General features: G+C 67.8%; 2 protein-coding genes across 6 annotated transcripts; both read right to left on the bottom strand.

The window, feature by feature from the left end:
* Positions 1-1,968: 1,968 nt before the first annotated feature.
* On the bottom strand, positions 1,969-5,731 carry HSD17B8 (hydroxysteroid 17-beta dehydrogenase 8). Of its 4 annotated transcripts, none has more exons than XM_074970668.1 (9): positions 5,609-5,731; positions 4,828-5,030; positions 4,385-4,501; positions 4,212-4,307; positions 3,903-3,988; positions 3,463-3,547; positions 2,842-2,884; positions 2,538-2,612; positions 1,969-2,156 (listed from the first exon to the last, which is right to left on the bottom strand). In XM_074970668.1, the coding sequence occupies exons 1-9, from the start codon at positions 5,652-5,654 to the stop codon at positions 2,140-2,142; spliced, it is 768 nt and encodes a 255-aa protein (XP_074826769.1). In that variant the 5' UTR covers positions 5,655-5,731; the 3' UTR covers positions 1,969-2,139. The 4 variants fall into 4 exon arrangements, with proteins under 4 accessions (XP_074826769.1, XP_074826770.1, XP_074826771.1 ...); XM_074970669.1 differs by having other exon boundaries at positions 4,406-4,501; XM_074970670.1 differs by lacking the exon at positions 4,212-4,307.
* A 1,704-nt stretch (positions 5,732-7,435) lies between these two features.
* SLC39A7 (solute carrier family 39 member 7) lies at positions 7,436-14,348 on the bottom strand. 2 transcript variants are annotated; one of them, XM_074972032.1, is made up of 8 exons: positions 14,267-14,348; positions 10,766-11,444; positions 10,495-10,663; positions 10,180-10,263; positions 9,658-9,810; positions 8,723-8,857; positions 8,380-8,576; positions 7,436-7,736 (listed from the first exon to the last, which is right to left on the bottom strand). In XM_074972032.1, the coding sequence occupies exons 2-8, from the start codon at positions 11,429-11,431 to the stop codon at positions 7,485-7,487; spliced, it is 1,656 nt and encodes a 551-aa protein (XP_074828133.1). In that variant the 5' UTR covers positions 11,432-11,444; positions 14,267-14,348; the 3' UTR covers positions 7,436-7,484. The 2 variants fall into 2 exon arrangements, with proteins under 2 accessions (XP_074828133.1, XP_074828132.1); XM_074972031.1 differs by lacking the exon at positions 14,267-14,348 and having other exon boundaries at positions 10,766-11,758.
* Positions 14,349-14,658: the final 310 nt, after the last annotated feature.

The raw sequence follows: 14,658 nt of genomic DNA, 5'->3' as shown, positions 1-14,658 counted from the left end.
GGGGTGTTTCCCCATCAGACACAAAGCGGAAGGTTTTGGAAAGTCCCGGGCTGTCCGGCTTCTCCATCTGTCCCAGGCCAGCCGTGGAGGGGTGGGGGGGTTGACACCAGTTCCCCGCATTGGGGTCAGTGAGTGCTGGGGGGGCCCCCAAACTCCACCTGTCGCCTTCCTAAATTCCCCCTCATGGGGCGGGAGAAAAGGGGTTAATTTCTGCTCCCCTTCCTGCCCCACAAATCCCTCCCGATCCAGCCCCCTATTCCTTCCCCCACTTCCCCGCTCACTACCCCCCATCCCTACCCCCCACCCTGACCACCCCCATCTCCCCCATCCTGTGTCCCAGCCGCCACACAACCTGCCCGCTCCCAGCCCCATTCCTGCCCCCAAATCCCCCCACAAACCCCTGCAGCTCCATTCCCGCTCCCAGCCCCAGTCCAGTCCCCTCCCCCCCACAGCCCCAGACCTCCAGCCCCAAATCCCCCCTGGCACCCATCCCGCCCCCTCTGAATCCCCCAGCCCCTACCCACCGGCTCCCTCTCCCCTGGGGGCTCCGGCCGAGCCCCCACCCCGCTATGAGATGGGGGTGTCTGGTTTCCTCCCTCCTCCCCACAGCAGCTAAGAGGGGGGGCTGCCCCCAATCTCTCCCTCCCCCCATTCCCCATGGGGGGCGGACGGATCCCCCCACCCCGAACCCCGGTCCTGGGCTCTGTGCGCCGGCTCCGTCCCGGGTGTGTGAGCTGGGGCAGGCTCCGGCCGGACCCCCCCCCCATCCGCAGCCCCCCCCGAAGGGGCCGGGCAGCTGGGCCACAATAGGCGGCAGGGGGAGGAGGCGGGGGACCCTCCGGCCGGCTGAATGGGCTCGGGGGAAGCTGCCTGAATGGGGATGGGTCCGCCCCCTCCCCTATGGGGCACGGTGTGTGTCCCCCGCCGCCCCTCGGCCGGGCAGCCACCCAGGGCGGTGGGGAGGGGGCTTAGACCACCCCAGAGGGCCAGAGACCCCCAGATCCCAGCACACTTGGGGGGCATGGCGAGGGGCTCAGACCACCCCAGACAGGCAAAGACCCCCAGCTCACTTGGGGGGCAGGGCGAGGGGCTCAGCCCCCCAGATTAGGGCTCAGACAGGGGAAGAAGGGAGAAGGGCTCAGACCCCCAAAGGGCCCCCCCATCCTGGCTCTGACACATGAGAGTCCCTCCCTCCCCTCTGCCCCCTTTGTGTGCGGCTCCTCCGCCCCCAGCCGTTGCCCTGAGAGATGGGGCTGTGAATGGGGAGGCATCTCCCCCAGCGACCCCCCCCGCCCGCCCCGCCGGGACAAGGGGGCGGCGGCTTCAAACAGGAGGGAAGCGTGTGGGATGGACAGAGCCCCCTTCCCTCCCCACAGCCAGCCCCCTAATCCCCCTGACCCTCCTCCCCACATCCCCTCCCCTCTCCCCAAAGCCAGCCCCCCAATCCTCCTGCCCCTCCTCCCCACACCCCCTCCCCTCTCCCCACACCCAGCCCGCAACCTCCCTGCCCCTCCTCCCCACAGCCCCCTAATCCACTCTTCCCCCACCCCTCCTCCCCTTCCCAGAGCCCCCCTCACTCCCTGCCTCCACCTCCCCACAGTCCTCTAATCCCACAGCCCCCTCCCCAATATCCCCACTCCTCCCCTCCCCCAGCTCTTATACCCCCAGGCCCCGAATCCCTGCCCACCACCTGTCCCAGTCCCTCCCCTTTTCCCCAGCCCCAGGGTCCCCCCACCCCCCGCGGCTGCAAACACTCATTAATGCAGCCCCACACGCAGCCTCCTCCAAGGATTTGTCGCTGGGTTACAGAGGAGAAACTGAGGCACAAAGAGGAACAGAGTGCATAGAGCCGGGGGTGAACCTAGGAGTCCGGGCTCCCAACCCCCCCTGCCTGCTCTAACCCACTAGACCCCCCTTGTAGAACCCAGGGAGCAACAGGGAAGAAAACAATGGGAGACGGAATCAGCCTGGTACAATCAGTGTTTTATTTTATAATGCCCCCCCGGACCCCTCAAACTCAGGTCTGCTCCCCAGATCCTGCAGGGCTGGGGTCTTCCCGGGGGGCAGCTCACGGGGACACTTGGCAATCGCTGCGTCCTACAGTGGTGGGCGTGTGTCCAGAGGCTGGGGGCAGATCCATCAGAGAAAGAGACCCCCTGCAACAGAGAGAGAATGAGGGAGCCCCGATGGAGGAGGGAGCCCGCAACTGTTTCCCCCCCCCCCCTCGTCTCTGTTCCTCCAGCTTTCCCCCCACCCATGGCCCTACTCCCAAGCACCCTGTATCACTGCCCCTCCCCTCATCTCTGTCTCTCACCCCATCCTCCCATCCCTCCTGGTTGGTCTCTACCCCACTAACCCCCACTCCCCTCCCAGAGCCGAGATAGAACCCAGGAATCCTGGCTCCCAGCCCCCCCTGCTCTAACCCATTAGACCCCACTCCCCTGCTCTCCCGGAGCTGGGCTAGAACCCAGGAGTCCTGGCTCCCAGGCCTCCCGGCTCCCAGGCCTCCCCCGCCCTGCCGCCGCCCCGCCCCATACCTGTCACCTCCACACTGGCCCCTGTTATGTAACGACTCTCCTCTGAGGCCAGGAAAGCACATACGTCAGCAACCTCTGGGGGCGGAAGGGGGGGGGTCAGTAACAGCCCCACGTGTGGGGTCCACAGCCCCTTCCCTCGTGGGGAGTGTTCCGTACAACACCCCAAATCAGTGTGCACAGCCCCGACCCCCCAATACCCCAATCTATACATGCACCCCCCAGAACTGTGCCCAACACCCCTCCTCCCCATGCCTGACAGATCCAGCCCCACCTGCACAGGGCACCCTGAGTCAGGGGGTCTCACCTTTGGGGTCCCCGAGTCGTCCCAACGGCACCATCCCTGCAAACTGAGCAGCGGGAGGGGAGGGGTCAGAGATGGCTGCTGAGCATGGAGCCCCCCTGCACCCCAGGGGAAAGGGGGGAACTAGGGGGCAAGGCAGGGATCTGCAGGGGAAGGAGAGGTGTTGCAGGCGGGAGGGGGTAATAAGGGGTTATGGGCTGGGTGCTTCAGGGGATATAGTGCACACCCCCCACTCCCTGTGCACCACTTAGATGAAGCTCACAGCCCCAGATAGTCCCATCCAGGGCACTGCTCCGAGGAAGCTCACAGCCCCAATATCCCCCATCCCCTAGGTTGTGGAACAATGGGGGGTTCTGGGCAGGAATAAGGGGTGCAGAAGGATTGTGGGGCTCAGTGGGGAGGAGGGCACTGGGGGAGGTATGAGACAGAGGAGGTTGTGGGGGGCAGGGTGACGGGGGAATATGGGGCAGGTTCTTCAGAGGGAAAGGTGGGCTGGGCATGTGGTTAACGGGGTAGAGGGGGACTATGGGGCAGAGAGGGATTGTGGGGCTCAGGATGATACAGGGCAGATTCTCTGAAGGGAGGGGGCGGGGGAGTCATGGGGCCCAGCCCCTCCGGTGTTACCTTCTGCAGCACTTTGGGAGGCACCTTGTCCGTCATGGGGGTGGCGATGAACCCGGGAAGCACCACATTACAGCGGATCCCGAACCTGGGGGGGACCATGGGGGAGAGGGCAGCCCCCCTGCCTGGTTACCACAGCTTCCCCTGGCCTGCTTCCCCCCAACAGCCAGCTGCCCCCAACACCTCCACCCCAGCCTAAGCCCCAGCCCCCCATCTTCCCAGCACAGCCCCCCCACACCATCCCCCTGCCCTACAGCCTGCCACCCTGCCCATGATTTGCCCTACTTTTCCCAGGCCTCCTCAGCCTGCCCCCCAGCTGCACCCACCAGCCTTTACCCACAGCCTGGCCTGCTCACCCTGCAGTCCTCCCCCCAAGTCTGCCCCCCTGCCCTACAGGTCCCCCGCAGCCTGCTCCCCTGCCCATTTGGACTGCCCAGCCCCACCTGGCCAACTCTTTGGCAGCGGTCTTGGTCAGCCCCTCCACACCGGCCTTGGACGCTGCGTAGCTCACCTGCCCCAGGTTCCCCACCTGTCAGGGAGAGGGATATGTGAGTACAGGACACTGCTCCGGGGAAGCTCACAGCCCCCATTATCTCTCCCCCAGGGCACTGCTCTGGAGAAGTTCAGAATCCCCATTATCACGCCCAGGGCACTGCTCCAAGGAAGCTGACAGCCCCCACTATCCCCCCATGGCACTGCTCCAGGGAAGCTGACAGCCCCTATTATCCCCTGAGGAAGCTCACAGCTCTCACCTTGCCCACGATGCTGCCCATGTTGATGATGGACCCCCCTGGGGCTCCGCTCTCCACCAGCCCCCGCGCCACAGCCTGGGTGACCAGGAAGGTTCCCTGGGGAGAGGGGGGCCAAGTTAGCCGGGAGGGATCCCAGCTGGGGGGGCCCTGCCCCCGTCCGGAGACCCCTGTACCTTGAGGTTGACTTGGAGCACCTTGTCGAATGCCGCCTCCGTCTGCTTGAGCAGGAACTCGTCCATGGTGATCCCGGCGCAGCTCACGCAGACCCGGGGTGGGGCGGAGAACTGGGCCTGAGGACAGCACGGGTTCAGGGAGCCTGGGTTCTCCCGGAGGCCAGTGGGGGCTTGTGCTTAGAGTGTGTGTGTGGGGGGGGGGGGGGCGGGGCGGGATCAGAGGGCCTGGGTTCTTCTGGAGGCCAGTGGGGCCTAGTGGTTAGAGTGTGTGTGTGTTTGTGAGCGTGGGGGTGGGGTGTCAGGACACCTCGGTTCTCAGGGAGGGCAGTGGGGCCCAGTGGCAGGGTGGGAGCCAGGACTCCTGGGTTCCCTGGGAGGGGAGAGGAATCTACTGGTTACAATGGGGAGAGCCCGGACTCCTGGGTTCTCTCCAGCCCTGTTACCTGGATCTGAGCCATGAGCTCCCCCACGCTCTGGGCGGAGCTGACGTCCACCCCGAATGCTTTGTGCTCCTGGCCGGGCTCCCCCCGTGGCAGCCCCCGCACTGTCTCCGCAGCCCCCACTTCATTCTGGTCAGCCACGGCCACCAGCGCCCCCTCCTCGGCCAGCCGGGCACAGACAGCACGGCCAATCCCGCTGCCCCCTCCTGCCGTGGGGGGAACCAGGGTCAGAGATGGGGTGGGGGGACCCAGGACCCCTCCAGGGACCCCCAGAAACACCCCCCAGCAGACAGTCATACCAATCTCCCTCCCCCGCCTGCCGTGGGGGGGACCCAGGACCCCTCCAGGGACCCCCAGAAACACCCCCCCGCAGACAGTCATACCAATCTCCCTCCCCCGCCTGCCGTGGGGGGGACCCAGGACCCCTCCAGGGACCCCCAGAAACACCCCCCCGCAGACAGTCATACCAATCTCCCTCCCCCGCCTGCCGTGGGGGGGACCCAGGACCCCTCCAGGGACCCCCAGAAACACCCCCCCGCAGACAGTCATACCAATCTCCCTCCCCCGCCTGCCGTGGGGGGACCAGAACCCCCCCCGAACCTCCCCCAGCCGCAGGGAGGCCTCAAAATCCCCCAAATGCCCCCCCCGCCCAAATGCCGGATGGGGGAGGGGTGCCCCTGCCCCCCGGGACCCCGCCTCAGCCCCCCCTCGTGTAGCCGGGGGGGGGCTGGCTCCCCATGGGGGGGTTCAGGCCCCGCCCCCGAGCGCCCCCTGCTGGGGGCACCTGTCACCAGGGCCAGCGTGGAGCGGAGCCGCAGCGGGGCCGCCATGACAGTGGGCGGGGACCACAGAGCGGGCGCGGGGACGGGCCCCAGGGACGGCGGCGCTAGGCGGGAACTCTATGGTCAGAGTCCTCCCGGCCCAGGGGGCGGGACTCCTGGGTTCCCTCCCTGCTCGGGGGTTGGGAGCCAGGGCCAGATCCTGATGGAGCAGGCAGAGGCGGGTCACTCTGTGGCCCCTGCTTTCCATGGGGTACCGCCACCCCCCTCCTCCAGCACATACAGACTTCGCACCAACAGCGTCTCAGATTATTGTTTAATTCGTTAATTAATGACACAATTTTCGCTACAATCATCCACAAAATAGTCCTGCAAGGCCCCACCCTGCCCCCTCCTGGCCCCCAACCCACCCATACAAAAGCAAAATCATATACAAAAATACACCCCCCCCTTATAAAACCTTTCCTTCCCACCCCGGGGGAGTAATTGACCCCACAACCACCAGGCTCCAAAGTCATCCCCAATTAACAGTCCCTCCCCCAGGACATACCATTCAATAGGGACACCATCGAGCCGGGTGCTTGTGATTCACCCTCCAGCTCCGGACGCCTGGGTCCGCATGACCCCCCTCGATCCTGCAGTTCGTGCTAATTCCTCCAGGTCCCGATGCCTGGGTCTGCATGCCAATCCTCCCCTCACCCGGCAGCCCCAGATGACTAGGTCTGCTTGTCCCCTCCATCACCAAAGCCCCTGCACCCCAGAATCACCCCCAGTCCCCTCCAAAATAACCTCTGTCGGGAAACTGTCCCCTAGCAGTGTCTTGATTAGCCCCACTCTGTCCCCCTTGGTCCCCAGTGTGGTGGGGGGCTCAGGGCAGCTCCCCCATATGGAACTAGCCTGGATAGCTGCTCTGGTTTGGGGGCCACACAGGGTGGGTTGTGGGGGAGAATTCTGGGTAATTACCCAAATAAAACCTGGTCCAAGAAGCAAAGGATTCTGGGTAACCCCCCATGTAGCCCCCCACATGGTCCAGAGGGCAGGGGCTTTTCTCCCCATCTTCTCCAAACCAACCCCTGATGTGGCCCAGAGGATTCACTTCCATAAATTCCCCCTTCCAAAGGAAGGGGCGGCCCAGCTGCCCCCCTAGGGGACACACAGGGCCGGGGAGGTGGGGAGGGACTTGGTTTTTGACCCTCCCAGAAAACAAATCAAACAGCATCACATTATCTCCCCCGCCCCAGGTTCGCACACTCCCTGTTCAGCTGATGCCCCTGGATGCCGGGGCCCATGAGATTCCCCCCACCCTGGTGTCTGGGCCATCCTCTGTCCCTGGCTGCTGGGGCTGTGCGGCTGACCTCCTCTCCCAAGCAGAGATGCCTGCGTCTACAGGGCACCTCATATCCCTGGAGTCTATATGGTGCCTGCCCCAAGGTCTAACCCAGCCCCGGAGCCTGCACTGCGCCAGCCCCGCTACCGGGGTCCACGTCACCACCCAATCCCAGAGAGTGTCAGCACCTGGACACCAGGGTCCATGCCACCCTCTCCCCACAGCACGCACTGCACCCTCCCTGCCCCCCAGGGCTCACACAGCACCCCTGCCCTGGGGGGAAGCTCTGTGTGGACCCAGGCATCTGGGATGGGGGTCCACGTCCCCCCACCCTGGTCACCAGGATTCATGTGGCTTCCCCCCCACAGCCCACATAGCATCCCCCATCCTGGACACCAGGGTCCATGCAGAGCTGGCCCCCACTCCCCTCCCCACTGTGTCCCGGATGCCAGGGTCCACCACACCCCCTGCCCCTGGAGTCCACATGGAGTCTCATCCTGGACACCTGGGTCCACACACCACCGCCCCCCCCAGGCGCCCCCCGCTGGGGCCTGCTACTCGTATTGCGCGATGAGCACCATCATGGCGACGCCGCAGACCAGACCCAGCACCTCCAGCAGGGACTGCAGGGGCGCCGCGTCCCGCAGCAGCTCCGGGATCACCGAGACAGTGCCCACGTAGATGAACCCGCCCGCCGTGAAGGGCAGGATCCAGGCTGTGGCCGCCTCCCCGATGCCCTCGGCCAGCAGTGAGCAGGCCGTGCCCGCCAGGGCGCCCAGCGCTGTCAGCAGCTGCAGCTTCATCGCCTGCGGGGAGAGAGAGTCACAGACCGGGGGAAGCAGGCCCTGCTTTCCAGTACCCCCAGCTTCCATGTCACTGTGTACATGGGGGTGGGGGGAAAAGAGAGTCACAGACTGAGGGGGTGGGGTAGGCCCTGCTTTCTAGCGCCCCCAGCTTCCATGTCACTGTGAACATGGGGGGGGCAGAGCCTGTGGGGAAAAGAAAGTCACAGATGGGGGGGAGCAGGCCCTGTTTTTTGGGGCCCCCAGCTGTCACAACCTCACTGTATGCATGGGGGACGGGGGGGAAGGGGAGAGAGAGGCAGAAAGGTCCAGGGAAGTCTGGGGAGGTGGGGGACCAGAGGTTAGACGTGGGGGGGCTGGCGCAGTAGGGAGGGACAGGGGGTGCTCTGGGGATATAGGCGGGGCCAGGGACCATGGGGGAGGGGGTCAGTGGAGGGCTATGGGCTTTGGTGGGACTCGGGGGGCAAGTGGGGGTTTGGGGCAGGGTCAGCAGAAGAATACAGGGGGGTGGGGTCGGGCCTTAGCAGGAGTCCCGGGGCAGGGGTGAGTAGGGGAATATAGGGGCAGGGTCAGGCAGCAGTGGGGGTCCCGGGGAGGAGTTAGCAAGGGGGCGGTGTCAGCAGAGATCCTGGGGCGGGGGCTGTACCTTGCGCTTGCTGCAGCCCGACTGGACGAGAATGGCAAAGTCGCCCACTTCGTGGGGCACCTCATGCAGCAGCACAGTGAGGGTGGTGACGGCCCCCACACCGGCCCCCGCCAGGAACGACGCCCCGATCGCCAGCCCGTCCGTGAAGTTGTGCGTCAGGTCAGCCGCCAGGTTCAGGTACCCCGAGACCTTCATTGCTGGGGGGAGGGAGACAAGAGTTGAAACACCTCCAACCTGATCACCTCCCCCCCTTATCCTTCCCCAGATGCTCTCTGTGCCATGGTGCCCCCCCACAGACCCAGCTCCCTCCCTCCAACACCCCCCCCACCCCCCGACAACTTACCGGATTCCTGAGTCCGCTCCTCTGACTCCTGGCCCCTCTTCTTGGGGGCTGCCTTGTCAGGGGCACGCACCTTGCCAGCCTTCCTCTCCTGGGGCCCGTTGTCCTCCTCACCAGAGCTGCTCTTCGCCTTGGTAGCTGCAGGTGGACCGGGAGGTAGGTGGGGGGGGTCAGGGCTGACTGCTCTAGTCCCACCCCCAGGAGCCCGCCCAGGGACAGTGCAGGGAGAGGAGGAAGACTCTCACTACTGTGTGGGTCCAGGACCCCCCAGCACCCGTCCCACTGATCCCTAGAGTCACTTGCAGACTCCCATCAGGGCCCTTGTATGGACACCCCCCCACACCTTCCCAAACCCACTCCAATCCATGGATTCCGAGGCCAGAAGGAACTGTCTGATCCCCTGTACAGCATAGGCCAGAGACCCGACCCACGATAATCCCCAGAGCAAATCTCAGAGAGAACCAGCCAACCGTGAGTTAAACACAGCCAGGGTGGAGAATCTGCCAGGACCTCGGGAAATGGTTCCACTGGTTCATTCCCCTGCCTGTTAAGAACTCCCAGCCGGTGGATGGTGTTAGACCTTCCTGGGCTAGACCGGGGAGCCCGGCCGGAAATGTTCATTTCCTTCACGTCACCCCTTCACCGTCTCCTGATTCAGCGAAACAGATGGAGCTCCTGGACTCCAGGTTTTGCAGCCCTTTCACTGCTCTCATGGCTCTTCTCTGACCCCTCCCCAATGTATCCCCAGCCCACTGGAGTTGCGGGCTTCAGAACCGGACCTGGGATTCTAACAACAGGCACAAGCAGGGGCTGCTGGAGATGGGGGAGGGTGTTCCAGCTGGTCTGTACCATGGCTGTGTCACCGTGGCTCTACCCATGGGCAGGGGATCTGGGGGGGTGTGGGGGGCTGGGACATGGGGGTCCTGTGGGGTACATACCATGGCTGTGCCCGCCGTGGCTGTGCCCGCCGTGGCTGTGCCCGTGGCCGTGTCCCCCTTTCATGTGTCTCACAAACTTCTCCACCACCAGGAAGGCTACGATGCCAGCCAGCACCCAGAGCCCCACAGCCATCATCCGCTGGTGATCCTGCCCTGGGGGGCAGAGACAATGTGGGGCAGGCTGTGAAAGAGACTGCCAGCCCCCGCCTCCCCCCACCATGGTACAGCCCCCCTCCCAGGACCAGAGCCCCACTACTGTCATTTGCCAGGGATGCTGTCCTTGGGGGCGGGGGGAAAGAGTGCCAACCCACTAACCTGCTGTCCACTACACCTCCCCTATAGCCACTACCCCCATCCCCTGTCCTAGCCACAGACACAAGCCACTCCAGCTCTCCATAGAACCCCTAGCCCTTCTGGGCCCCCTTCATGCTGCCCCACACAAACCTCCAACCACAGCCCCCTTTCCCCAGTCTGTCCAGCTTTCCTTCCCCCACCCACTGCCCCCACTTTCCCCGGCCTCACCTTGGTGGGAGTGACCATGGCCAGGCGACACCGTGGGGGAGTGAGAATGGGCATGGCCGCCCTCCACGTGGTGGGAATGGGGCACTGGGGAGGGAAAGGGGCAGAGATGAGTGACCAGACCCCCGAGAGGGGAGAGAGCCCATTCCCTGCCCCCTGAGTCAGATGGGCCGCACCACAGGCGCCTCCCAGAGAGGAATGCCCTGTATCCCATTCCCCGTCCCCGAGCCAGCCAGTCCCCCTGCCCCAGGCTGGATTGGAGCTGGGACCCTGAGAGGCGAGAGGCCCCTTGTCCCATTCCGTCTGTGTGCCGCTCACCCAGCGCGTGGGGGATGAGGTGCAGGAAGGCGTCCCCCAGGAGTCCCCCCGAGGCAAAGCTGAGCAGCAGCCTGAGCAGGGCCTGGTGCTGGGAAGTGTTTGACTCCACGGGGATGAGAAAGAGGATGAAGTAGGGGGCGGCACTGATCAGCAAGGTGGCTCCGATGGCCTGCAGAGGTTGGGGGAAGGGGGGAGGAGAGAGACTGTCAGGGGGTTACGCCGGTGCAAGCACGTGCAAGGCAGCACCTCCACGTTTGACATGGGAACTCACGTGTGTCCACAGCTTGACCAAGTCCTGCCTCTCCTTCCCAGGCAACTGCTGGTGGCTCGGGGACCCCTCAGCCGAGTGCGGAACACGGACCTCCTCGGGCTGGTGGCTAAAGTCAGCCTGGCTGGGGCCGTGGAAGTCCTCGTGTGAATGCCCATGGCCATGAAAGTCCTCGTGTGAATGCCCATGGCCGTGGAAGTCCTCGTGCGAGTGGCTGTGATGAGCATGGCTGTGGCCATGGTGCAGATCCTCGTGGCTGTGCCCGGCGTGGCTGTGCCCGTGGTGCAGATCCTCGTGGCTGTGCCCGTGGTGCAGATCCTCGTGGCTGTGCCCGGCGTGGCTGTGCCCGTGGTGCAGATCCTCATGGCTGTGCCCGTGATGCAGATCCTCGTGGCTGTGCCCGGCGTGGCTGTGCCCGTGATGCAGATCCTCGTGGCTGTGCCCGGCGTGGCTGTGCCCGTGATGCAGATCCTCGTGGCTGTGCCCGACGTGGCTGTGCCCGTGATGCAGATCCTCGTGGCTGTGCCCGTGATGCAGATCCTCGTGGCTGTGCCCGTGGTGCAGATCCTCATGCGAACAAGTGATCTGTATCAGCGCTGCACAGACCATCACGGTGGCGACTGGGCCACAGAGTCCCGCTCTGCCCTGCGTCCATCCAGGCAGCACCATCCTGCTGTCACGGCTGGAAAGCGGGAGTGGGAGCATGACTGTCCCCGTCACGCTCACATATCCCCTCAAGTCCCCGCTCCCTCAAGCGGAGGTAGAGGGGCCACAGAAACGTGGAAAAAACTCTAGAGAGGCCAGTGTAAAACCACCGAGGGGCAGCAGGGTCTAGAGCCTGCTCGACACAACCACTCCCGTGACCGGAGCCGATCTAGGGCTGCAGGGCCACAGGGCTGGCGGCGGTCCCAGAGCGGCCCTGCAGGGACACGGGGCTCAGCGGCTCGGGGATCTCCCGGGCGCGGAGCGGCCCAGGGGCCAGGCGGGGACACGGGGCTCAGCAGCTTGGGGATCTGCGGGGCGGCCCAGGGGCCCTGTGGGGACATGGGGCTCAGCGGCTCGGGGATCTCCCAGGCGCGGGGCGGCCCAGGGGCCCGGCGGGGACACGGGGCTCAGCGGCTCGGGGATCTCCCGGGCGCGGGGCGTCCCAGGGGCCCGGTGGGGACACGGGGCTCAGCGGCTCGGGGATCTCCCGGGCGTGGGGCGGGGCAGCCCAGGGGCCCAGCGGGGACACGGGGCTCAGCGGCTCGGGGATCTGCGGGGCAGGGCGGCCCAGGGGCCCGGCGGGGACACGGGGCTCAGCGGCTCGGGGATCTCCTGGGCACGGGGCGGCGGAGGGGCCCGGCGGGGACATGGGGCTCAGCGGCTCCGGGAAATCCCGGAAGCGGGGCGGCCCACGGGCCCGGCGGGGACACGGGGCTCAGCGGCTCGGGGATCTGCGGGGGGGGGGCGGCCCAGGGGCCCTGCGGGGACACGGGGCTCAGCGGCTCGGGGATCTCCCGGGCGCGGAGTGGCCCAGGGGCCAGGCGGGGACACGGGGCTCAGCAGCTCGGGGATCTGCGGGGCGGGGCGGCCCAGGGGCCCTGCGGGGACACGGGGTTCAGCGGCTCGGAGATCTCCTGGGCGCGGAGTGGCCCAGGGGCCCGGCGGGGACACGGGGCTCAGCGGCTCGGGGATCTCCCGGGTGCGGGGCGGCCCAGGGGCCCGGCGGGGACACGGGGCTCAGCGGCTCGGGGATCTCCCGGGTGCGGGGCAGGGGGCCCAGGGGCCCGGCGGGGACACGGGGCTCAGCGGCTCGGGGATCTCCCGGGCGCGGGGCGGCCCAGGGGCCCGGCGGGGACACGGGGCTCAGCGGGGCGGGGCGGCCCAGGGGCCCGGCGGGGACACGGGGCTCAGCGGCTCGGGGATCGGCGGGGCGGGGGGCCCAGCGGGGACACGGGGCTCAGCGGCTCGGGGATCTCCCGGGCGCGGGGCGGCCCAGGGGCCCGGCGGGGACACGGGGCTCAGCGGCTCGGGGATCGGCGGGGCGGGGGGCCCAGGGGCCCGGCGGGGACACGGGGCTCAGCGGCTCGGGGATCTCCTGGGCGCGGGGCGGCCCAGGGGCCCGGCGGGGACACGGGGCTCAGCGGCTCGGGGATCGGCGGGGCGGGGGGCCCAGGGGCACGGCGGGGACACGGGGCTCAGCGGCTCCGGGATCTCCCGGGCGCGGGGCGGCCCAGGGGTCCGGCAGGGACACGGGGCTCAGCGGCTCGGGGATCTCCCGGGCGCGGGGCGGCCCAGGGGCCCGGCGGGGACACGGGGCTCAGCGGCTCGGGGATCTCCCGGGTGCGGGGCTGGGGGCCCAGGGGCCCGGCGGGGACACGGGGCTCAGCGGCTCGGGGATCTCCTGGGCACGGGGCGGCGGAGGGGCCCGGCGGGGACATGGGGCTCAGCGGCTCCGGGAAATCCCGGAAGCGGGGCGGCCCACGGGCCCGGCGGGGACACGGGGCTCAGCGGCTCGGGGATCTGCGGGGGGGGGGCGGCCCAGGGGCCCTGCGGGGACACGGGGCTCAGCGGCTCGGGGATCTCCCGGGCGCGGAGTGGCCCAGGGGCCAGGCGGGGACACGGGGCTCAGCAGCTCGGGGATCTGCGGGGGGGGGGCGGCCCAGGGGCCCTGCGGGGACACGGGGCTCAGCGGCTCGGGGATCTCCCGGGCGCGGGGCGGCCCAGGGGCCCTGCGGGGACACGGGGTTCAGCGGCTCGGAGATCTCCTGGGCGCGGAGTGGCCCAGGGGCCCGGCGGGGACACGGGGCTCAGCGGCTCGGGGATCTCCCGGGCGCGGGGCGGCCCAGGGGCCCGGCGGGGACACGGGGCTCAGCGGCTCGGAGATCTCCTGGGCGCGGAGTGGCCCAGGGGCCCGGCGGGGACACGGGGCTCAGCGGCTCGGGGATCTCCTGGGCGCGGAGTGGCCCAGGGGCCCGGCGGGGACACGGGGCTCAGCGGCTCGGGGATCTCCCGGGCGCGGGGCGGCCCAGGGGCCCGGCGGGGACACGGGGCTCAGCGGCTCGGGGATCGGCGGGGCAGGGCGGCCCAGGGGCCCGGCGTACCCCCGGTTTCACCGCCCGCGGATCAGGCCTGGCCGTGCAAGGCGCCGCTGAGCGGGCGAACCCCGGGAAGGCCCCCGCACCGGGCCCCGCTTTGCCGGCCCCGGGCCCCACGGCGGCGCCTCAGGCCCCCACGGTATTTACAGCCCGGGGCGCCCCAGCGGCCCTTCTGGCCGCGCATCTCTATGGCCACTGTCCCTCCGAGCGGCCCCTCCACCGGCCGCGCCAGCCCCCCAGGCCCGCCCCCGGCCGCCGCGCCCAGGCCCCGCGGGGCCCCTCGAGCCCCCGACCCAAGGGGCGCTCTAGCCGCCGGCCCCTTCCTCTCTATGGCCCAGGGGCCCCGTCCTCCCAGCTCCCGAGCCCCAGGTCCACGCGGCCCCTCTAGCCCCCTCCCCCGTCTCTATGCCCCGGCGGGTCTCACCGTCACTGGGCTCCGTTAGCTCCGGCTCAGACCCGACGTGGCATCCAGGCTCCGCCCCCTACAAAATCTCGCGGGAACAATCGCCAGGCCCGTCCACCCCCTCCCCCACGAGCCGGCAGTGCCCCTCACAAAGATGGCGGCCACCATAGAGCGTCACATCGCCCCTCTTAAAGATGGAGGCCGCAGCAGGCCGCCAGTTTGCCCCTCACAAAGATGGTGAAGGCGGCGAGACGGATAATTACCATGGGGGCGCCATCTTTGTGCGGGGCGGGTTGAAGCCCGACTAGCGGGCGCCATCTTTGTTTAGGGCGGAGCGCTTTCCCCCCAGTGGTGTGGTAGCAACCAACGGGGACAGTTTAGAATGTTCTCCCCTCTCTATTGTAAGTGGGCTG

Source organism: Natator depressus, chromosome 14 (assembly GCF_965152275.1).
Source record: "Natator depressus isolate rNatDep1 chromosome 14, rNatDep2.hap1, whole genome shotgun sequence".
Classification (NCBI taxonomy): Eukaryota; Metazoa; Chordata; order Testudines; family Cheloniidae; genus Natator; species Natator depressus.
The sequence above is the reverse complement of the archived record's forward strand: the minus strand, read 5'-3'. Positions and strand labels throughout refer to the sequence as shown.